Source organism: Lepidochelys olivacea (assembly GCF_965140295.1).
Source record: "Lepidochelys olivacea isolate rLepOli2 genome assembly, chromosome: 1".
In the NCBI taxonomy this organism is placed as follows: domain Eukaryota; kingdom Metazoa; phylum Chordata; order Testudines; family Cheloniidae; genus Lepidochelys; species Lepidochelys olivacea.
This window is the reverse complement of record NC_140411.1, coordinates 178,788,082-178,813,375: the sequence shown is the minus strand read 5'-3', so window position 1 is coordinate 178,813,375 and position 25,294 is coordinate 178,788,082. Positions and strand designations below refer to the sequence as shown.

The 25,294-nt window shown below is 41.5% G+C and overlaps 1 protein-coding gene across 2 annotated transcripts in view; it reads right to left on the bottom strand.

Annotated features, from left to right (window-relative positions):
- The window catches only part of SAMSN1 (SAM domain, SH3 domain and nuclear localization signals 1), a 120,148-nt gene that overhangs the window by 23,779 nt on the left and 71,075 nt on the right, over positions 1-25,294 (bottom strand). Inside the window, exon 1 of one of the 2 annotated variants that reach the window (XM_084633340.1) lies at positions 14,232-14,326. The exons of the other annotated variant lie outside the window; for it this stretch is intronic. Within the exon in view, the coding sequence (XP_084489466.1) occupies positions 14,232-14,288 (57 nt within the window). The 5' untranslated portion in view covers positions 14,289-14,326. Of the gene's footprint in view, positions 1-14,231; positions 14,327-25,294 lie in introns of those variants that run through there. 2 annotated transcript variants of the gene reach the window in all.

The following is a 25,294-nucleotide window of genomic DNA, read 5'->3' as shown; positions in this document are numbered from 1 at the left end:
CTGGTTAATAACTTAGATGTGTTAATAATTAAACCACACAGTGTTTTAATATCATAGATCCAAAGAGCTGCAGGAGAGACATTAAAGCGCCACTTGTGGCTCCCAAGCCTCAGTCTGAGTATCACTGGTCTATGACTTTGGTCCTGCAACTACTACATGCATGTGAACAACTCCATTCACTCAACAGGGATTCTTATGTTTCTAAAGTTAAGCAGGGGCATAAGAGCTTGCAGGATTGGGGTCCATCTTCCTACAGGCTAATGCCAAGCACATGGGAAAGACTAAACTAATAGCAAATTTCACCTTGCAAAAAATGTTTTAAACAAGTTATAACAGATCTGTGAGGCCAGAAAACACTAATTGTTGTAGCAACATTATCTCAGAAGTAGCATGGCTACAGGCAGATTTTGAAAAGTACATAGCACCACACAGCTCCCATCCAGAAAAACAGGCGCTTATATCTGCTGAGCACACCTGGCAGTCTGGCTGAGACTGTGTATGCAGTGCACCCCCATGTATTTGCAATAATTATGGAATTCTGACAATTCTTTCTCTGCTGTTTCATTAAAAAACTATTCTGAATAGCACACAAAAACACAAAAAGGAAAATGTCATTAAAGGAAGGTTAAGGATGTGTGACCAACTCACAGGAGCTATGAAACTGACAGCTCAGGACTTGCTATGATGGGCACATCTACCTCACCATTACCCTTTTCGCCCTTCATTTAGACATGTGCAAAAAACATCCAGGGACAGGTCCTGAACCCCTTCCTCTGCAAAATTGTCTCCTGAAGTCAAGGAACATGTTGCCTGAGTAAAGACTGGTTAAACACTTGGTAAGAACTTCAGATTTCGGCTCAGATCCTTGATGGTATTGGTGCCTAAGTTCCCAGATCCTCAAAGGTTATTTAGGTATCTAATTCCCATTGGGAATTAGAAGCCACTGGGGAGTTAGGCACCTAAATACCTTTGAGGATCCGGGTTTTGGTCCCTAATCCTTAAATATGAACTTCCTTCTTTCCTGTGAGTTCCTTCCCCCCCCAACCCTCCCCTCCCGATCCAGAGCAATTCAAATATCCTCACATATTAAAAGAACCAGCTTGTTGTGTTTTTAAACCCTCCCTAAACTTATTTATCTAGTGGGATTGTTTTATGTAAAACATAAAAAATGTTTTATGTAAAACATATCTAGGCCCTGGTCCTACAATGCAACTTCTCATGTTAGTAAAATTACACACACGCTTAAGTGTTTTTAGGATTGAGCCCTTTGAGACTAGAGGCATTAAATACCTATATAACTGTACACAACAGGAAGAGGTGAAAAATTGTGCCTCAGAATGATACTACATATGTGACATCATTTCTTGATGCTTTCAAGAGCGGTGGAGGGCCAGAGCAACTTATTCCCCCCACTTTGCATGCTACCCCTAATTACCTCCTTGCACACTTTATACATCACTCACGCACAGGACAAATTGGCTTGATCCTTCTCCCAACGCAGCCAGTAGCAAAACTCCATTGACTTTACTGAGAACACAATCAGGTTTTTACATCCCTTATTATCAAAACATAGTTTAATGGTGAAGGAAGCTGCAAGAAAAAATTCCGTCTGCTAAAGCTTCCAGTGGGGATTGATATTAAATAGTAACCCCAAGTCATCGCTGTCAGAGGCGACTGTCCTCCAAGCTTGCTCAGTTTTAGAAGAGTGAAGAAACTTTTAAAACCAATCAGCTAGGTTTTACTGCAGCAATATCCTTGACCACAAGTAATGACCAACAATAAGCTAATTCTAAGGAAGTTAAAAAAAAGAAGAGTTTTTATTACTTTTAAATGAGTGTTTGAAGCATCATTTTGGTTTACCTGATTAATGTTCACAGCAAACTCAGCCACTGGAGTTGTAATGTTTCTGCAAGCTTCCCTACAGCAAAGCTTAGCTATTAATTCAGTGGCATATGTCAGCTCAGCAGAGCAAGGTCACTCTTCTCCTTCAAGGGGAACCTTTTTAGAAATAATAAAACTGACAGAAAGTTCTTTTTTGCATGCTTTATGTCACCTGAGGTTGAGTGCTGCAGTTAATATCATAGAGCTTATAAACATTCCCATCTCAGACAGCCTCTAACTCCACCAGAATTCTTGAACCTAAACTTTTTTTTTAAAGTAAGAGAGTGACAGTTTTACGTGGGGCAAATATACAATACGTGATCCTAAATGAGTAAAGAATGAGCAAAGAATGAGTAAATCTTTTCTTAGGATCTTTGGAGGAGACATTTTGGAAGCCACTAGCACTGTGCTGATGTTGCAGTTTGTGCTGATGTTGCAGACTGGTGCTTGGAAAAAAAAATCTAGGATTAAGGGCTTTGTCTATTTGAATCCAGGGATCTTTCAACCTTTGGGGACAAGGTGGGGAAATTTATTTCAGATATTATTGGATCTCTGTTTCTAGTTCACTGCTGGCTGTTAAAGCAGATTGTAAATCTGTAAAGGTACTTAATGTATAGGAGAATACCAAGTTAATTGATTTGTTGATAGTATGTTTTGAAACTTATGCATTAATGGAAACTTGTTAGTAGTCTGTTATGATAAATAACTGTAATTAGAACCTGTTTATTGAGACACAAAAAGTAACTGTTAAGCATAATCAAACAAAAGACTTTAGTCACTGCTAATGAAGGGCCCAATCCTGCAGAAAACATTACACAATCAGACCCCAGGGCTTGGATGGAGCTCCTTTAAAGATCAGAGCCTAAAACAACTGAAGGATAAGATATATTGAAATATATCCAACCAACAAATTTGTTCTTTGATTATATCCACTCAAACTTACTGAGTACAATTTTATTAATCAATCTTTAGCAACAGTAGCTGAAACCACTTTTATGGGTTTGAGGGCAGGATTTGAACCAATATTTATTATCAGTCACTGTTAATGTTAGAGTTATCGCAAATCTATATGGCAATCAATTTTCATTATTTTACCTATGAAAATGATGAAACAAACCAAAAAAAGAAAAAAGAAAAAAAAAGACTACACTTTGTTACTGAAGGCTAATATTTGACTACTGTATAGTGAAGACCAGATTATGTTTCATTGAAATGGCACAGGGTTCAATGATACACTAATTGTATGTGGTACTTGTATGCACGTGGTCACAGGCTTTGGACTTTGAAAACTGATCATTGGGAACTGGAGTTCATAGAGTACATGTTAGGCTTTGGATCATTAAGTAGGCTCAGAAAGAACATCCAGCTAATAGCATCCTAGTCATTTAGCACTGCCTAGGAACATTTCTTGGCATGAAAGATGCAATAGGTTTGATTCTGGGCAGCTTGTAATAGACTAAGTACTACAGCTGCAATCTCACGAGGAAGTCTAGTCTAATTGAATTCGTTACACCATCCTGATTCTCTCCAGTAGTTTTTACACCAGAACTGCGCAGATACACACAGGAGCTCTTTTGGGCAATGGGTGGAGCCAAAGCTATGAGTCTAGTAACTGTACACACTCCTGTTCAGTCTCTCACCTCCGCTGCAGCCACTCACAGGGGTCTTGTAAGCCTTGAACTGACGATCCTGTCACTGCTGCTCAGGGAATTTGGTGTGTAACATGAGGGCAGAAAGGATCTTATTTGTCTGTTTGTGAAAATGAGCAGAGCAGCTACAAAAGCACTTGCTGGGCAATCTGCAGAGAACCAATGCCCTTCTGAGAAATCTCTCACACGGCACAGACACTGCGAAGTTCCCAAAAGCATGTGCTAGTGCAGCGCCAAGGTATTCGCCTGGCAAGACCCTTGCACACTCTTGCCACGCACTAGCTGGGTGTGGGGGGGACACTGATTTACTAACCAATAATTTGCTCAGCTGCATTGTCTCTTTTTCTCCTCATTCACATCTGCTGTCTGCACAAGTCTTATGTGACTTTTGTATGCTGCATCCATGGTCTTCCAATATTGCACACATGCAAACAGGTAAACAGGCCATTGTCTGTGCGACAGGCAATAATCTTGTACAAAAGAAGTAATTACAGAGATGAGAGCTTGAAGAAGAGCATGTCTCATTGGGGGATGTCAGCAAAGTCCAGCTTTGCACTTGTGATTAGAGCCCCCCTTATGGTTGCAATAGTTAGCCACTTTCACCAGCTTTACCCAGGCTCTGAGTCACTCAGTTCAGTATAGATTTTTGTTAACTGTTTCTCCTTTTGGCTCTCAGCTACACCCCTTTTTACCTTACACCTCATCTCTCAGAGCCAGCGAGCAACACTCTTTTGCATAATGAAACAGCTCAGCAGCGGAGAGTGGATGCAATTCAGGAGTGATAAAGCTTAACACCCACTTTCCACAGGTGCAGCTGGCTACATATGGTGCAAAGCAGCAGGAAGTTGACCCAGCAAGTTCCTTCAGCTCTCTCAACCATCCTGTCATCTCAGCTTCACACATTTACTTTTTTTGTTGCTAAGTGAAGTTGATTTCTTCATCTCACTACCCAGGATAACTGTCTGTGATAATCTCTGTCTCAAACATAATGAAAAGGGAACAGTCTCGTTTGTAGTTTTCCCTTCATTTAACAATTACCATTCTGTCGGGTGGCACTCCTACAATAATCTTTCAGGCTCAGGAAAGCAAAAGAAATCCTCAAAGAAAAAAATCCAACATAGAATTCCATGTTCTGGGATCATCTCACCCTACCATTCAGTATTCCAAAGCATAAATCCTGGAACACCTTTTAAATGAGATCAGCAAGACCCAATAGAGGGAATTGCTGCTTCCTGCAGCACCAGATAGGTACCAGGCCATCCAGTCATCTCATGAAGCTGTAAGTGAGACCAGTGCAGGACGGGAGAGTGGGACTGCCTTGTTATTCTCATGAAGATGAGAATGCGACTCAGGCATGATTGGAAAGAAAAGGCGGTGAGTTGCTTGGCTTCTCCATAAAGGTGACGTGATGCTGTATGGCATCAGGAGGTCCCTCCATATTTCTTCTTCAGCGTAGAGTGAGGGCTGGGCTGGCTGTGCCATGTTGGGTGTGACACCCCGCCCAGCAGTGGAGATTCACTGCTAGAGGAGAGGAGTGGGCTCTGACTCAACACCCCACCCTAAGGAGCTGTTCCACATATTAGGAGTGGTGTTTAGTCAGAGGATGGTAACTGATCTTTTAAAAAAAATATTTCATTTCAATTCAAATGAGAATGATGTGTGAAGGCCAGCCCTTCTTATCGTCAAATTATATTGTATTCAACCACCCTTTCCTCTTTCTCCCCATCCATGGAACAAACCAAGGAAATATGCAGAGATAACAAAAGCTACAGAATTGGCAGGATGGGGTATATTATGTATAATAATATAAGCATCTAGAGCAGCAGCATTGGTGACAGCAGAAGCTTTAAATCTCCAGCATTTTTGCTAGACTCTGAACTTTAGTGATCAATCTTAGGAGGAGGAAGACTCATAATAATCCTTCTAGAAGGGAAGAAGAGATGAAGAAAGAGAAAAGGTAAATGAAATGGGAAATATTCCAGGTTGCCCCTCTGAGAGACAATCTGGCATCTGGTGATAAACCTTCCACCTCTTATAACACCCCCCACCCCCCCGCCATGTATTTCTATAGCCTTCACTCATTTTTGTACTACCAATTGTTCAGAGACTTTTTGCTGTGTTGTTGACACAACCTTGAGAATGTACATCAGCTCATCTATGTCTTGGTCCACAGCAAAAATGCTGATGTTGCCAGTTTGATAAAAACAAAAATACTGCTATTAGTAGCCAAAGCAGCCCCACTGTCCTTTCCTCCTCTTCTTCGCTCCACTTTCAAAAACCACAGTTAAGGAGATGATGTGAGGACAGAGTGACCAGAACCATTCAACTTGCTACCACTGGTTTCACCTGTCATTCCAGTCCAAACAATCTGTCACAGTCCCAGGAGTGGGTTTCATACCAGTTGAGTCAATTATATAGGAGGATTAACACTATTAGTCACATGGAGACTCTCCCCCTAGTCCGTGGGGATTCAGAGCCCAAAATGAAGTATCTTAATTAACTCACTTCTAGCTAGCAAATGCAAACGATAACATCTTGTGTGCTAGCAAGCTCTGCACAGCAGAATATGAGTTACACTACTTATCGCACACTAGTTTCTCTTCTGGACTTGAAGAGGGTAGATCCAATGCAGAGAGACAATGCACAGTATAGTCATGAAACATTTTTATCAGCTCATGATGACAAATCAGTATGTACAATAATGGATGGTGTCTTTGGCTAATTCATTCATACCATTCCATGCTTGCTTAAACTTGGCCATCAATTACTTCAGGTCTGATAACTGAACTATGAATATTCTGATACAGATTACTGGCAGAGTGCTGTCATATACAAAAAACTGTAAGCCACAACTGCTTCCCCAAAAGAGACAATCCTTTTTCAAGTAATTACTTTACAGGAATCAGACACCTTATTCACATTTGGTTCAGAGGCATCTGGTGTTACCTGAAAATACAGTATTGCAATTAGTCAAATGCTCTATACAATTAATGAAAGAAAAACAGATATTGGGGCAGATCTTTAGCTGGTGTACATCCATTGACTTCAGTAAAGCAAGCTCTTTTACATCAGCTGAGTATCTGCCCCCCTGTGCTTATGAGTGTGTGCACATGTGTATGTCTGATGGAGAACCCAGTTTTCAAATATGGCCCTTTTAGAGCATCCAGGCATGTGACATGAACATTCAACACACCTAAATTCTGACTGGAGCATCCATATGGGGATGTTGGACATACTGGGGCCTTATTATCTCATCATAGGATCAGAGTCTTACCCTTTGGGGAGAGAGTAGCACCTCAGGGTTTCAAAGCCCATCTTGCTCCTGGACAAACATCACGGAAAACAACTTGCTAAATATTCCTCTGATGAAAGGCAAAAAAAAATGCTCTCTTGGCAGTGAAAAAATGGTACTTATACCAATAACTGACAAAAATTAGAGATAAAAGTAGTAGGGTTTTGGCTGTGGAGCCTTCCATGCAAGCAAGAAAAAAAATCACCAATGGTTCCCTCTAAGCTTGTTCTAGGTTTTATAAAGCCTGAGAGAAATAGGAAATATCCCTCTGAAATGTCACCTGCAATCTTTTGTAGGCACACTTATACGTTTCATTATTTCAAACATACTTTTTACATGAGCCTCTTTTGATAAGGCCTACAGGTATTTCCACTATAAACCAAATCTTTAAAATTACATCCCAGATATCCTCTCTTTCTGGTTACTTTACAGATTTCAAATGTATTTTGACAAAGTCTTTCCACAAGAGGGAACACAGGAAAGACCTTTAATGGCAGAACTGTGTGTCCCTTTTGCCTACAAGCATAAATTTGCATAGCAGGTACTGTGGCAAAAACAGCTTATCATCAGTTCATCACCTCTCATCACTGTTAGAATGAAATGCAAATTAAAACGAACACCACTTCAGTCATGGTTGTGAAAATTGGCATCCGTGACATGAGCAGGAGCTCATTTATGCACTCGAAATTTTGGAAAAAAACATATAAAAACTTGCTATTTCCACAACCATATCAGGCTATATCTTTGAACCAACATTAAAAATCTGAGCTTCGACTACTCAAGGATAAACCCTAGTTAATATTCATTAACTCTGAACAATCTCTACACTGCAGACCTTAGTCTACAGATTCAATAGCTCAGACATAGGTGAGAGGTTTTTCGCAGGAGTAGGTGGGTGAGATTCTGTGGCCTGCGTTGTGCAGGAGGTCGGACTGGATGATCGTAATGGTTCCTTCTGACCTTAGTATCTATGAAGTTCTAATTATGACTTGAATTATTCTGGGTGCTAAGACTTATTGCACCTTTATTTTGGGTTTTCTTTTCTCTCATCAGTATTCCCCTTACGGAGTGCTGCTCAAATCGCCATAGGAGAAAAAGCAGCACCCGGAAGCTTGCTTAACATCTGCCCACACTACAGGCATGATCCTGCAAACACTTATGCAAATAAATATTTCAGCTTCTACGGGACTAGTCATGTGAGTAATGAGTCCACTCCTGTGGGCAAATTTATTTATGTAAGTGTTTGCAGCATCACTCTCTACATCAAGAACACATATAAAGGATGAAATCCTGATCCCATTGAAATATCTGGCATTGACTACACTGGGGCCAGGATTTCAACAAAATGTATAAGAAGGAAACTATTGGCGTGATATAGTGCTAGAGTACAATAGCTTTACGGTGAAATATTTTAGCTCACATCAGATTGGCCATGTTATTTCATATGTACCTTTCGAGCTCTGAAAATTAATAATATCAGTGTTTCCTGCAAAGAAGCTCACAGAGGGACTTTATTAAGCAGTTTGAACAAATGTTGAGATAAACAGGGAAAATATACTCTTCATGATTCTGTACGGTCTCACACCTTGTATAGGTGGAGGTTCATGCACCATGTAGGTGAAGCATATTTGAAAACAGAATGAAACAACAAAATGTCTTCTAGCTTTAACATAAAGCTGGAGCAGCTGTAATCCTAAATAAATATATAAGACAAAACTTGTTTCCGCCAAGTCCAAAGGAAAGGGTATAAGGTAAGGCTTGCTTCAGATTGGAGTGGAAGCAAGAGGAATCCCTTCATTCTCTACCTAACTGTATAAATTTCAGAAGCAGAAACAAGAGATGGACTAGTTATGATCTACAGTTCTGTGCACTTTATAAGCTATGTTACAGTACAGAATACACACTATCTTCCCCTTGTGCTGTCATGTACACCTGGGCAAAGCAAGTACAGAGTGGATGTAAAAGACTGCCTAATAACACTGCTAGCATTTTACGCTCATGTTGCACAAGTATATGAGACTGCACAAGGTGCATGGCATTGGAATGTGAGGTCCTGAAGAAGCATTCTGATGAAATTATCCTTCCTTCCCCTGCACCAGGATAGCAAATACAGCTGAAGTCTGACCAGTTGCATGTGAATAGCCCCTTTTCAAGGTTTGGCAGAGAGTGGGTCTGTGGGTGGGGAGGGGTGGGAATCAAAATTATTATTCTAAATGACTGACAAATCACTTCAGAGCACAGACAGTTGGTGCCTACTAAGATTATAGCAGAGTTTAAAGGAAGTGATCAAAAGCCCACTGAGGTCAGTGGAAAGACTCCTGTTGACTTCAGGGTCCAGGCTCTAAACAAAGCCCTTTGTGATACCACGCACTTTCTCCCTGTCCAGGGACAGGCAGAGGGGTTGCTGGTGGGAGAGTTTATGTAAATCTGAAACTGTGTCACTGAAACACATTCTGTAAAGAGCATCCACTCACCTCCCCACTAGCTGCCCTAAAATTAATCTCTTTTGTGGCGGTAGCTGAAACTTGCGTGGAGAGGAGACAGAGCTGTCTCTACAACTAGCCCATGAAGTTTACTCTCAGAGAGATCAGTTTGACCACAGAGCTCAAAGCTTTCAAAGCTAAATGCAAACCACCATTTTTCTTTGCCTTAACCTGCCCACAATGTGACATTTTAGAACAACAGCAACACAAAATAAACAAAGTCCAGTCCCCACTGACTAGAAGGGGGTGGGGAGTAAGAGAAATATGTCTTGATAGATGCACTTCTAATTATGGACTCAGATACCATAGTGATAGGAAGCCATGTAAGAACTTAGACAGAAAGAAATTAGATATGTATGGGCATGAAAAAAATATAATGAACCTCACAAACTGTAGGGTCCTTCCACATTCTGTTCTGTATTCTGCAATATTCTGAAATTTTCTAAGCTTTCAGTTTTTAAAGAAGAAAATATCAAGTTTCTGGGCCAGGTCCTCAGCTGATGTATAATGGTGTAGCTCCAGGGAAGTAAATGCAGCTATACTGATATGCATTCGCTATACTGATATTAATGCAGCTATATTGATATGCATCAGCTATACTGGTATACATTAGCTGTGGATCTGGCCCTTCCTCTGGTCTATTCGATTGCCCTGCTAAGCAGACTTGCAGAAAACTGTCACAGAATGCAGAAGAGGGAGAAGAAGTTTTTCTTAAACTTTCAAAGAAAACATTTAGCTTTGAGACCAGATATGAGAAGTTTTGGCTCAAAACATGACTGTTCATTCACATTACATAGAATATATAGACTGGGTGTATTATGTACACACACACACACAGTGCTTGCTATTCATAGAATCATAGAATATCAGGGTTGGAAGGGACCTCAGGAGGTCATCTACTCCAACCCCCTGCTCAAAGCAGGACCAATCCCCAATTTTTGCCCCAGATCCCAAATGGCCCCCTCAAGGATTGAACTCACAACCCTGGGTTTAGCAGGCCAATGCTCAAACCACTGGCCTATGACTGTAGGAAGGTAATTAAAGTTGCTTCAGTACTACAGGCACCCCCTCTATACAACCCAGAGAACAGCAACCCTAATTGCTATCAAATAGGAAATATCACCATTTTCATAGTGAACACTTATCCACACACACACCCTGATAGGTTTCAGAGTAACAGCCGTGTTAGTCTGTATTCGCAAAAAGAAAAGGAGTACTTGTGGCACCTTAGAGACTAACCAATTTATTTGAGCATAAGCTTTCGTGAGCTACAGCTCACTTCATCGGATGCATACTGTGGAAAGTGTAGAAGATCTTTTTATATACACACAAAGCATGAAAAAATACCTCCTCCCACCCCACTCTCCTGCTGGTAATAGCTTATCTAAAGTGATCACTCTCCTTACAATGTGTATGATAATCCAGGTGGGCCATTTCCAGCACAAATCCAGGGTTTAACAAGAACGTCTGGGGGGGGGGTAGGAAAAAACAAGGGGAAATAGGCTACCTTGCAGAATGACTTAGCCACTCCCAGTCTCTATTCAAGCCTAAGTTAATTGTATCCAATTTGCAAATGAATTCCAATTCAACAGTTTCTCGCTGGAGTCTGGATTTGAAGTTTTTTTGTTGTAATATAGCAACTTTCACGTCTGTAATCGCATGACCAGAGAGATTGAAGTGTTCTCTGACTGGTTTATGAATATTATAATTCTTGACATCTGATTTGTGTCCATTTATTCTTTTACGTAGAGACTGTCCAGTTTGACCAATGTACATGGCAGAGGGGCATTGCTGGCACATGATGGCATATATCACATTGGTAGATGTGCAGGTGAACGAGCCTCTGATAGTGTGGCTGATGTTATTAGGCCCTGTGATGGCGTCCCCTGAATAGATATGTGGGCACAGTTGGCAACGGGCTTTGTTGCAAGGATAGGTTCCTGGATTAGTGGTTCTGTTGTGTGGTATGTGGTTGCTGGTGAGTATTTGCTTCAGGTTGGGGGGCTGTCTGTAGGCAAGGACTGGCCTGTCTCCCAAGATTTGTGAGAGTGTTGGGTCATCCTTCAGGATAGGTTGTAGATCCTTAATAATGCGTTGGAGGGGTTTTAGTTGGGGGCTGAAGGTGATGGCTAGTGGCGTTCTGTTATTTTCTTTGTTAGGCCTGTCCTGTAGTAGGTGACTTCTGGGAACTCTTCTGGCTCTATCAATCTGTTTCCGATGTACATCTCACTACAAGTTGGCGGCCAGCTGCCAGAGTCTCTATGGAGCACTTGCTTGGCCAACCACCTCTATTAGCCAAGTGCAGGAGCAGCTGACTGTTTAGAAAAGGCTTTCCAACCCCATCCTCACATGATTTCCCTTCAACAATCTCAGTCTATACCATATATTAGACATTATTCATGGACCTCACATGCATGATACATTTGTATTAAAATAAAGATTTGAAAAGGGAATTGTAATGGAAATTTTGTAAATTAATGTGCAAAAGTAAATGATGACAAAAGTGACTGGCTGTAATGTGCATAAACAGATACAGACTGCTGACTGGGTAAAGCATGGTAACCAGGAAGCTATCCAGGGAAATCGGTTATGAAATTTTGTAGATTTTGTCATAAGCCATTGCTCTGCGTGCTGTACATTTCCCAACTGCTCACTGAATAAATTAGGTAACTTTCTTGCTTAGAGTTACAAAATGCACTATGACAAACAATGATTTAGAGTTAGTATGTTCTTTTTCCATTCTTAATACTATGATCCTCAGATGCTCAGAAAAATGCTCCCATTGAGAGACATTCACACAACGGGGCCTAATTCTTCTCTGCCTTGCAGCTGGTGTAATCAGAGTCCAAAGTGAGTGTAAGATGGGTGAAATGCATCCAGAACAGAGTGCCAATGTGATGAGAAAAGGATACAGACTGATTTACCCAGAACAAGCAAGCTGTTTTCAGGCTGAAGTTCTAGAACTACATACTATCGCAGACAAAGTGATACATACGAACAGTACAATTATACTAGGTATTACTGAGCTTCTGGTATAAATGAGAATATAAAATTCATTTGATTTGGAGAATAAAATGAAATTAAAGGTATGGGCTCTTCATTCTCATTAAAGTGATTTAAGGCTACAACTCCTTGTTTGCTTGTTCACTGTTTATTTATTTATTTGTATAGCAGCATAGGTGTTCATGGAACTCTTTAGCAGAACGGGTCAACTGAAATAGGGACGTGTCCGTTTAATTTAATTTATATTGATCACTAAGAGCCATTGTTCAGTGGTCCACATTTTAATTTGGGCCTGATTCTGCCATCCTTTGCCATGTGGAATCCAGGAGTAGCTCCAATGAAATCAATGGGACTATTTGTTCAGAAAGTTACCATTCCACAGGAGTAAAAGGTGTCATGTTTGGCCCTTAATGAATATCTCTGAGAAGAAAACCAAAACCATCCACAAATGAGAAGGAACTGATTCTCTTATGCTCATTTTTTATTTTTAGTCATGTGCCATTTATTTAAAACTAGCTGTTCATTATTTTAATTCACTGCCTATAAAATGCATCACAATAATTTAACAGCATAAAATATATAACTATAGAAACAAAATGTGAATCAAGAAGGGCTTGATCCAGAGCTCACTGAAATCCATGGAAAGACTCTCCTTTACCTCAATGGTCCCTAAATCAGACCACAGAACCGGGGGTGTCTCACAGAAAGGCCAACAGTGATTAAAACAGAAAATGCTTCTGATGAGCAAGTGTCTTCAGTGATCTTTTAGGACTGAGAGTTACAAGCTGAGGCATATTCCCATCCCATGGGGAGTTAGTTCTACATGTTAGTGGGCATCCTGCTGAGACCAGTGAGACGTTGGCCGGGGCTTGCAGTAGGGTGACCAGGTGTACTGATTTTATAGGGATAGTCCTGATATTTGGGGCTTTGTCCTTATATAGGCACCTATTACCCCCCACCTCAGCCTGATTTTTCACACTTGCTATCTGGCCACCCTGGCTCACAGGGGCCCTTTGCTAAAATTTTGACACCACCAAATTGAAGTAAAGGGTAGATATTTCAGATTTTGTCTCATGTTTCATATCTGCCAGTGATTCCTGAGCCCATGGGGTAAGTTAAGTATTTCTGAAGATATTTGATTTTTTACTTTGGGAAGGGCCAGGGTGCACCCAATGGCAGGAATTGAAGCTCAATTCCTAGCTCAGGACATTCCCATACATCCTACAAGTGCCTTTACTCTCCCTCCTCCAACTTCAGACTGCAGAAGTTGAACAATGTCACCTACTATCATTGACTTAGCATATTTTTTCAGGCTGAAAGTATAAACATTTCCAGCAAAGAGCAGCTGACTAAAAGATTGTTTGCCAAGGGCTGTCTCCTTCTTTAGTATTCTGAAACAGCAATTGTGTTTAAATGGGAAAAAAATAACACACCTGCTAATCCGTCACCCCTCCTCACCACTGGCACACATTTTCCTGCTAGATCATTGGGTTTATCACAGGTTGAAGAGGGGACTATTGTCAAAATAGCAGCAACACCTCAGCAGGCAAACACCACTAGGCAAACACTAGCAGGAATCTTCTGAGCAGACACCTCCACATTTTGCTCTGTCCCTTTACGGTGTGAATGGCTGTTCTGTACTGAAGATTCCGTAAACTGAAGCCACTAAACTGAATGTATACAAACTGAGCCAGGAGACTACAGTAATGAAGCACAGGTCTGTGTATTAGAAGTTCCTGAGGCACGATCGTGTGTTATTTAATTTCAGATTTTCCTGTTCAACCTTTTCATAGATGCTACAAAGCCTGTACCATTGCCCATGGTATTTTTAAGTGAGTGACTGATGCTCAACCCTTTCAAGCATCAAAAGTACCCTCTCTGCAAACTGTTAAGTATCTCTTTTATTATATAACAGTCTCTTACCTTTGGTTTTTGACATTTCTCCTTATCCGACACATTGGAAGTTTTTCTCTTCAACATTTTAAAATTCAGATTTATCCAGATTAGGAGCAGTTGTCTGACTTTACCCAAACTAAATGCAATAGTGCAGGATATACAGAATGCACATCAGATGAATGGTACTTCCTTATTCTAGTCAGGATGTGACTTCACTCCTTTTTAGACTTGTGGGGAGAGGGAGGGGGGAAGGAGTAATGGGGGCGGGGGAGAGACACCAACCATCAAGGCAGCACCAGCCAAAGAAATAAACACAGGCCTGGGAACCAAGAACTCCTGAGTTCTCTTCCAACCACTATCACCATTAGGTTTTCATAATAATGAAGAGAGCCTGCCTCTCCCAGTCTTCCCACCCAGCCTTGTGGCATTGCCACTTGTATCATTCCTATACAAGCAGACCCAGTGTAGAGTGGGAGTCACTGCTGCTCTGAAGCTGAGGTGACATTTTTCCCCCACAGATTTGAAAAGCAACATGATGTGTGGCTCAGCTGTTCCCCTAGCTCCCCCATTTCCTCTTGGCCATGTGGAACTGGTCTCCATCTCAGCGGCTGCAGAGAGAAGAGAGGCACCTACATGGGGCTTTGGAGGGCAGGAAGAGGAGGAGAAATCCCCACAGCTACCTTTGCCTTTTGCATGGGGAAACCTCTCAACCTTTCTCCGCAGGATTTGGATTTCCTAAGGCAGCACTTTCAAGTCCCTTGCTCAGAAGCACCATCACACATACTATGAAGAAAGGAAGAGATGGGACAAGCAAATCTGACAATAGACTAAAAGAAAGAAAATAAAAAGTTCAGGAGAGAGTGACATGGGGGGTGGGTTGGGAACCAGTGGCCCCTTTTTAAGCCCTTTAAAATCAGCTAAGATGCTTAAAAAAGAAAAAAGGCATAGTGTATCCAAACCAACATCTCATTTTATGTTTTCATTTTAACATAATTTGCCAAGAAGACAGAACAATAACAGAAATCCCAAGGCTCCAGTATCTCGGGGATAGCTGACTGGACTGCGAATCATTGCCCAGTAAAACTTGAACCCATGCAAAAGTCTGCTGATTTCCTGTTGCAAGTTGTAAGAGAATCCAGCAGTTCTGAACAAAAACCTCTCTTTTGGGCCACACATCCCTTCAACAGAATCTCAACATGAAGCTTTTTGGTATACATAGATACGCATGGATTTTTTGAAACTTAATTGTAGAGCTGGTCAAAAAAAAAACCAATAGAATTTTTATTGAAATTTAGGTAGTTAAAATTTTGATAATGAAATTTGTCAAAATTACAAATTTTGAACATTTTCAACTAGCCCTAGCTAATTACTTGGTTAGGTTTTGTTTTAATAACAAACTGGAGATAGCTGGTCACATCAAACATCTTCTGGGTCAAATAAAACCTCACAAATCTTGTGACTCCGTAAGCAATGCAGAGAGCTTAAAAAAAAAGACACAGCTTTGTTCTTATTTGTCATCCTTTTACAACTGGGTTTGAATGAACCTGAAACTTAAAACAAATTAAAAGGCAAGAAACCATGTGAACTGAAACCAAGGAGAACGTTTGTTAAAACCCAGCAAGAGATGCACAGCTCTCATGTCTAGGGCTGCGTTTCCCTTATTCCTGTAAAAGTACTTCTAATGTTTCTGATGCATAAATGAGGAGAGGAATTAGATAAGGGTGGTTACTATATTTGCTCAAATGTCCTCTTTCTTACTGTTTAACAATCAATTTAAGACAGCTCAGATATCAATTTTCAGATGAGTTACCATTTAATTTTGTTATACCAACTACTGTGTCTACATACGCAAATTTTAGGAGGCAATGTTAAGTTTGGGTGGCTGGTATGTTGCGTGGGTTGATAATATATGATGAAAGATTCTAGCGAAATGGGGAAACTAAATGGATGCCTGAAGTGTTCTTTTCCAGACTTTCAAAAGGCAGGTTTTCTTAGGAAGGTGTAGAATTTCTGTGAAGACCATGCAATGTCATTCTGTGTGTTAGCTGGACTCCAGTGAAATACATGATCAAGCTTAACAAAAGACTTTTGTTTACAAATTTTAAATTCAGAGTTGCACCCACTTAAAGGATAGGGGACAAATTCAGCTCTGATTTGTTTGGTGTCAACAATAAAGGACTCAGAGGGGTAAATTTCCCATCCTCATACATCAGATAACAACAATCAAAAAGTCCATTTAGCTTAAACCATATTACCATAAGTATTGAACTTACCCTGGTAATTCAGTAATTACATAATTACATGTTTTGTAGTAATTAAACCTATTATTTTTCTTTATAAAAATGTATTATTGCATTGTATTGCATTTCTCTTTAATCTTTTAAACTGTATGCAAACTTTAGGAGGAAATCAGACTGCACTGATCACTAGAATGCGATTTTGTCCACCGTTAAAATCTTCATGATGAATAAATGGGAACTCATCTGAACAGTAATACGAGCTTCCTTTTTCTAGCATATTTATTGTTAAACAGGAAGAAAGGGGCCGTTTCAAGAAATATAGTACTCATCCATATCAATTTCTTTTCCTCTTTCACAGACCAGAACAATTATAACAGCTTGAAGGCTGACCTGATTATCTTCTTGTCCTTGAAAGGTTGATACACACATTAGTTTTAGAAACTGCCAAAGGAGGAAGAAAATCAAACAAAGGTAACATTAAATGCACTTAATTTAGTAAACCAGTACATTTAAAAGAGGTTCCATTTGAAATGAAAACCAACAGGTGGGGTAACAATAGCATTCTTTATGATTTATAGCCTTTTAATTTCAAACAGGTGTCAAAGGAAGGGTGGCTGTCCCAAACATTAATGTTATAGATCTGATTAGAAGAGTTGAAAACCCTGTCCACCCGATGATACATTAAGAAGTGTCTTAACCCATACAAAATATACGATGACTTGTGAAGCGGTATAGTGAATTCAATAGGAGCTGTGACTACTCAGTCCCTTTAAAAAATCAGGCCCTTAATATCTCAGATTAGGCATCCAAAGTAAATGGACACATTTGAAAATGTTGGTCTTTATATGCAGTCTATTGACTGACATACCTAGTCTTAACAACAGGAAGTAATGAGAAAGCAGCTATTTCACTTGCTTAAGTCACAGTCAGAATAGAGTGCCACTCTGTTGCACTCACGCTATGCAAAACCCCGTGAAGAGATTTCTGGTCTCAGTGGAGAGGGCTGAAATGCCATCAGTTTCATCCTTTGTCAGTCGAGTGACATTGGCATGCAGTATGGTAGAAAAAAGACCCAAATCCTCTACTGAATCTCAGGATAGGGTCCCAGTGCAAATAGTAGGCACTACCAGGAGAGCAGGACGAACACTGATCCCTGACCTAGGGAGCACTGCCTTGGCATGCTCCCAACCTCTGCTAGCCTAAGCGTGGAGTGAAGAATCAAGATTTGAGCAGGGGGTTGGACTAGATGACCTCCTGAGGTCCCTTCCAACCCTGATATTCTATGATAAGATTCTATGTCAAACTTCGACCCCACATGGTAGCCCCATGCACTAGATGGCCAGGTCAACCACTCTTATGCAACGTCAGTTTAGAACCAACACCGGTGATATTCTACAGAATATGATGAGGGAATGATTCTCAAAGAGAACAGCTGCAGGATGTTCCACAAATACCGTTTTTTACAGCTTCGAACTGCATAGACCAGAATTTTTCTCTTTTTTTCCTATTTCTTTGAATCTAAGCCTTCCTGCTGGGAAAATTCCAAGTCAATGAGATGTGGGTTTGTGTTTTGAAGTGCGTAGCCACAGGGTGATCCAACTTCCCAGTAATGATTCCACGCTTGCTATTTCTGAAAGATGAATGTATGTCACTGGTGGTTTTCCTGTGTGATTATTTGTAAGCAGATCACTTCTTCCTGTGTGTGTGACAGATAACAAATCAATCTGTCAGAGGGATTCTGGTGTGGCTTTAGGTAAACATAGGTACAGCAGAGACCTGCTAAGTATAGATGTACTTTTAAAAGCTAGAGCGCACATGTTCATGTCTAGGATATCTCAGTAGATTACATTAGTGAATTCTGGGATTACTAATCAGCTACAGGAATTTTTCATCTAGGTAAACTGCATGATTAGACAAGAGTTGGTTTATAATTGTACGAGCTATTGCACAGGTTGTCAGAAATGTCTTTACAAATATCTTGAAAGAATGAGGACCCAAGGCGCTGATGCACTGCATATATACTCAGTAGGAAAGCCACAGAACAACGATAATATTTTAAATGAAAGTAAAAAATGTTCAGATGCTCACTGTTAATCTAATACACAAGACATAGCATGTTTCATTCTGCAGCTTGAAAAGCAGCTTAATGCACAAGCACCAGCAGTGTAGTTGGGGATTTTTCAGGGTAACCTACATCACGTTGCTTGCCTGCCTACCTCTGGTTAGAATCAAGATCAACAAAAGTAAATTCTGATTAACTCTAATGCACAGCCTGCTGCCAGGAAACTCTTTGTCGTTTGAGCCATCTTTTACCAGTAAGCATCTGTCAAGGTTCCTCCCCCACTCTGAACTCTAGGGTACAGATGTGGGGACCTGCATGAAAAACCTCCTAAGCTTATCTTTACCAGCTTAGGTCAAAACTTCCCCCCAAGGTACAAACTATTCCACCCGTTGTCCTTGGACTGGCCGCTACCACCACCAAACTAATACTGGTTACTGGGGAAGAGCTGTTTGGACGCGTCCTTCCCCCCAAAATACTTCCCAAAACCTTGCACCCCACTTCCTGGACAAGGTTTGGTAAAAAGCCTCACCAATTTGCCTAGGTGACTACAGACCCAGACCCTTGGATCTTAAGAACAATGAACAATCCTCCCAACACTTGCACCCCCCCTTTCCTGGGAAATGTTGGATAAAAAGCCTCACCAATTTGCATAGGTGACCACAGACCCAAACCCTTGGATCTGAGAACAATGAAAAAGCATTCAGTGTTTTACAAGAAGACTTTTAATAAAAAATAGAAGTAAATAGAAATAAAGAAATCCCCCCTGTAAAATCAGGATGGTAGATATCTTACAGGGTAATTAGATTCAAAAACATAGAGAACCCCTCTAGGCAAAACCTTAAGTTACAAAAAAGATACACAGATAGAAATAGTTATTCTATTCAGCACAATTCTTTTCTCAGCCATTTAAAGAAATCATAATCTAACACATACCTAGCTAGATTACTTACTAAAAGTTCTAAGACTCCATTCCTGGTCTATCCCCGACAAAGACCAGCATATAGACAGACCCACAGACCCTTTGTTTCTCTCCCTCCTCCCAGCTTTTGACAGTATCTTGTCTCCTCATTGGTCATTTTGGTCAGGTGCCAGCGAGGTTACCTTTAGCTTCTTAACCCTTTACAGGTGAGAGGAGCTTTCCCCTGGCCAGGAGGGATTTCAAAGGGGTTTACCCTTCCCTTTATATTTATGACAACATCTCATGCTGAACTTCTTCACCGATGTCAGAATGTCAAGTTGCCATACTCTCACAACATTAGAACTGCTTTTTAAATGCTCACGGAGTAAACTCTCCGGAGTCTCTTGCAGAGCTTTGATTTCATTTGGCCTATATGGAAGATTGTATTTCTTCTTTCCCCTCACATGCAGTTTCAGGTGGGTGGGATTCAAAATGTGGACAGTCACTTTTGAGTCATGTTAACATGTGGACCCAGTTAACTTAATCAAGAGCATAATAGGGGCTGGAATGTCTCTTTGGGCCAGAGGCATTTGGGGAGCAAACACAGGGGTCCTGAAGGGAAGCCTTAGAGATAGCCAAACTCAAAGAAGACATTTAGGCTGAGGTTTATGGTTTGTTATTGTTGTTGAGTCAAATCCCTTGAAGGGATGAGTTAGGACACTAACTCAGAATGTGTGTGCGTTCTGTTGAGTAAGGGATAGTGATGCAGCTATTAACACAGACTGCCTCTATCCTGCATCCCCAATAACCAATCCGGGGATTTTATTTTTGGTTCCAATTTCTCGTAATGTGTCCTGATTCCTGTTCCTGTTGCTTAATGCTTCCTCACTCCACTCCTCCCCTTGTTGCACCACTTTTGTGGCTCTGCCCCTGCACACCTGTTTCCATACTCCCTCCTGTGTATCCCCTTCTTGCTTTCCCATCCTCCTATCCATCTCTCAGGGTATGTCTACACTACGAAATTAGGTCAAATTTATAGAAGTCGATTTTTTAGAAAGCAATTTTATACAGTCGATTGTGTGTGTCCCCACTAAGTGCATTAAGTTGGTGGAGTGCGTCCACAGTACCAAGCCTAGCATCGACTTTTGGAGCGTTGCACTGTGGGTAGCTATCCCACAGTTCCCGCAGTCTCTGCCTCCAACTGGAATTCTGGGTTGAGCTCCCAGTGCCTGATGGGGCAAAAACGTTGTCGCGGGTGATCTAGAGAAGACAATGGAGGTCTAGAGAAGAAGTGACTTGCCCGAGGCCACATAAGAAGTTTGTGGCATATCTGAAAATTGAGCCCAGGCCTTGTGAGTCCTAGGCTAGTGCTCTAACCACTGGACAACTGGTCTTGTGGTAAAGCACTTGAATATTGCCCTGAAGAACTGGATTCTAATCCAGTTTCTAATCCTGTTTCTGCCGGAGTTCCTAGGTGATTCTGGACAACTCACTTGAACCAAAGTCTTCAAGGATGGTCATTAATTGTTCGTTCCTTAATTTCTGGGTTTAATTTGCAAAAGTGCTGAGCATTCTCAGCTGCAATTGAAGTCAATAGGTGCGGTACTTTGAACATAAAGTGCTATGTAATGCTAAGTACTCTGAAAAAAAAAATCCTCCCTAGGTTTCTCAAATTGGGCACCCAAAATTAGTGAATACTTTTGATCTTTTCCACCTGCACAGACCCAGTTGCAAGACTGGAGCCTTAAACTGTAAACATTTTGAGGCAAGGACTGTCTTGTGAGTTTGTGGAGCAGTTAGTATCATAGTTGGGACCAATGGGTATTACTGTAATATAAATGTGAAATATTCATTTTTCTAGGGATTTTTCTTAGTATTTCATGTTAGATCGAGGATGGCTTTTAATAAAATGAAAAAAAAAGCATTAAAAACCACTCATGAAAATCTAAATATAAGAACCAATAAATGCTTAAAACAAAGCCTAGCACATGATCTTAAATGATCAGAACCTTCCCCACTCACTGGCTGTCATTACTTCTTGTTGTGTAAAATTGAACTTAATTTGTAAGTTCAACAAGAAGTTGCAACATTTTCTGATTAATTTGGTTTTCTCTTCTTCTCATGAAATATATGCAATCAGATTATTATTTCCTCAACCTCAACAGTATTCAGTGAATTTTTTCTACACATTTGTTTGATCAACTGTTCTCTGAATTTTAGCAGTTTGAGCTACCTTGGTTAGTTATGATTGATCACTTTAATCACAGACTATCGCTCCTGTTCTCACAGTGGATGACAGTGTAATTAAACTTCCAGTGTGAATATTTGTGTGTACAAATCTGCAATTTGCCTTACATATGTATTAGAGAAAGCAAATTTGATATTCTCTTTCCTGGCACTGTTTTTCAGTTGATATTTTTCTGTCCCTTTCTAAACCAAATGCAAAGCCAACAGCATTCAAGTTACATTAAGAAATTAAACAAAACAAGTTCACCCTTCCCTACTAGGAATTCAATTTGTCCAGGCTTAGGAGGTTCTCAGAACAGCAATCCTTCTTTCACTAGAAGATCACTAGAAGGAGACCAAAGCCCTGAGGTAAGTGGGGAAGCAGGATACCGGGAGGAAGCACGAGCAGGAGCGTGTGAGAGAGGAGGGGCGAGAACTGAGAACGAGGGGTGATCAGCGGGTTATCTCAAGTGCCTATGTACAAATGCACAAAGCCTGGGAAACAAGCAGGGAGAACTGGAGGTCCTGGCAAAGTCAGGGAATTATGATGTGATTGGAATAACAGAGACTTGGTGGGATAACTCGCATGACTGGAATACTGTCATGGATGGGTATAAACTGTTCAGGAAGGACAGGGAGGCCAGAAAAGGTGGGGGAGTTGCACTGTATGTAAGGGAGCAGTATGACTGCTCAGAGCTCAAGTATGAAACTGCAGAAAAACCTGAGAGTCTCTGGATTAAGTTTAGAAGCCTGAGCAACAAGGGTGATGTCGTGGTGGGAGTCTGCTATAGACCACCGGACCAGGGGGATGAGGTGGACGAGGCTTTCTTCCGGCAACTCGCAGAAGCTACTAGATCGTACGCCCTGGTTCTCATGGCCGACTTCAATCATCCTGATATCTGCTGGGAGAGCAATACAGCGGTGCACAGACAATCCAGGAAGTTTTTGGAAACTGTAGGGGACAATTTCCTGGTGCAAGTGCTGGAGGAACCAACTAGGGGCGGAGCTCTTCTTGACCTGCTGCTCACAAACCGGGAAGAATTAGTAGGGGAAGCAAAAGTGGATGGGAACCTGGGAGGCAGTGACCATGAGATGGTCGAGTTCAGGATCCTGACACAAGGAAGAAAGGAAAGCAGCAGAATACGGACCCTGGACTTCAGAAAAGCAGACTTTGACTCCCTCAGGGAACCGATGGGCTAGATTCCCTGGGAGAATAACATGAGGGGGAAAGGAGTCTAGGAGAACTGGCTGTATTTTAAAGAATCCTTATTGAGGTTACAGGGACAAACCATCCCGATGTGTAGAAAGAATAGTAAATATGACAGGCGACCAGCTTGGCTTAACAGTGAAATCCTTGCTGATCTTAAACACAAAAAAGAGGCTTACAAGAAGTGGAAGACTGGACAAATGACCAGGGATGAGTATATAAATATTGCTCGGGCATGTAGTAATGAAATCAGGAAGGCTAAATCACACCTGGAGTTGCAGCTAGCGAGGGATGTTAAGAGTAACAAGAAGGGTTTCTTCAGGTATGTTGGCAACAAGAAGAAAGCCAAGGAAAGTGTGGGCCCCTTACTGAATGAGGGAGGCAACCTAGTGACAGAGGACGTGGAAAAAGCTAATGTACTCAATGCTTTTTTTGCCTATGTCTTCACGAACAAAGTCAGCTCCCAGACTACTGCACTGGGCAGCACTGCATGGGGAGGAGGTGGCCAGCCCTCTGTGAAGGAAGAAGTGGTTCGGGACTATTTAGAAAAACCTGGACCTGCACAAGTCCATGGGGCCAGATGCGTTGCATCCGAGAGTGCTAAAGGAATTGGCAGATGTGATTGCAGAGCCATTGGCCATTATCTTTGAAAACTCATGGCGATCGGGGGAAGTCCCGGAAAACTGGAAAAAGGCTAATGTAGTGCCAACCTTTAAAAAAGGGAAGAAGGAGGATCCTGGGAACTACAGGCCGGTCAGCCTCACCTCAGTCCCCGGAAAAATCATGGAGCATTGTCTCAAGGAATCAATTCTGAAGCACTTAGACAAGAGGAAAGTGATCAGGAACAGTCAGCATGGATTCACCAAGGGAAAGTCATGCCTGACTAATCTAATTGCCTTCTATGATGAGATAACTGGTTCTGTGGATGAAGGGAAAGCAGTGGATGTATTATTCCTTGACTTTAGCATAGCTTTTGACACGGTCTCCCACAGTATTCTTGTCAGCAAGTTAAAGAAGTATGGGCTGGATGGATGCACTACAGGGTGGGTAGAAAGTTGGCTAGATTGTCGGGCTCAACGGGTAGTGATCAATGGCTCCATGTCTAATTGGCAGTCGGTATCTAGCGGAGTGCCCCAAGGGTCGGTCCTGGGGCCGGTTTTGTTCAATATCTTCATAAATGATCTGGAGGATGGTGTGGATTGCACCCTCAGCAGGTTTGCGGATGACACTAAACTGGGAGGAGTGGTAGATACGCTGGAGGGTAGGGATAGGATACAGAGGGACCTAGACAAATTGGAGGATTGGGCCAAAAGAAATCTGATGAGGTTCAACAAGGACAAGTGCAGAGTCCTGCACTTAGGACGGAAGAATCCAATGCACCGCTACAGACTAGGGACCGAATGGCTAGGCAGCAGTTCTGCAGAGAAGGACCTAGGGATGACAGTGGACGAGAAGCTGGATATGAGTCAACAGTGTGCCCTTGTTGCCAAGAAGACCAATGGCATTTTGGGATGTATAAGTAGGGGCATTGCCAGCAGATCGAGGGACGTGATCGTTCCCCTCTATTCGACACTGGTGATGCCTCATCTGGAGTACTGTGTCCAGTTTTGGGCCCCACACTCCAAGAAGGATGTGGAGAAATTGGAGAGAGTCCAGCAAAGAGCAACAAAAATGATTAGGGGTCTGGAACACATGACTTATGAGGAGAGGCTGAGGGAACTGGGATTGTTTAGTCTACGGAAGAGAAGAATGAGGGGGGATTTGATAGCTGCTTTTAACTACCTGAAAGGTGGATCCAAAGAGGATGGATCTGGACTATTCTCAATGATAGCAGATGACAGGACAAGGAGTAATGGTCTGAAGCTGCAGTGGGGGAGATTTAGGTTGGATATTAGGAGGGTGGTGAAACACTGGAATGCATTACCTAGGGAGGTAGTGGAATCCACTTCCTTAGAAGTTTTTAAGGTCAGGCTTGACAAAGCCCTGGCTGGGATGATTTAGTTGGGATTGGTCCTGCTCTGGGCAGGGGGTTGGACTAGATGGCCTCCAGAGGTCCCTTCCAACTCTGTTATTCTATGATTCTATGATCTTTATGCATATTAATTACACAATATCCATTAAACTGGTGCCCTTACACTAATGTTCCTGACTTATCCTGGCATTGGAAATCCTCTCTGCGCCTCTCACACCATTGCTCAGCATTGGTATCACGTGACTTCTCCTACATTTGTACATTAGTTCTGCAAGAGAAACACAATTCACAATACAATTTATGAAGCACCTATCCTAAACCATAGGCTTGAGGGCAAAATTTTAAAGCATAATAATATCAGTCCAATAAAGAGAGTAACTAGGATCCAATGGGACTTAAAGACATGCTTACAGTTAAACATATGCTTAAATGTAGTCCTGAATAAAGATGGACTTAAAGACATACTTAAATGCTTTTCTGAATCA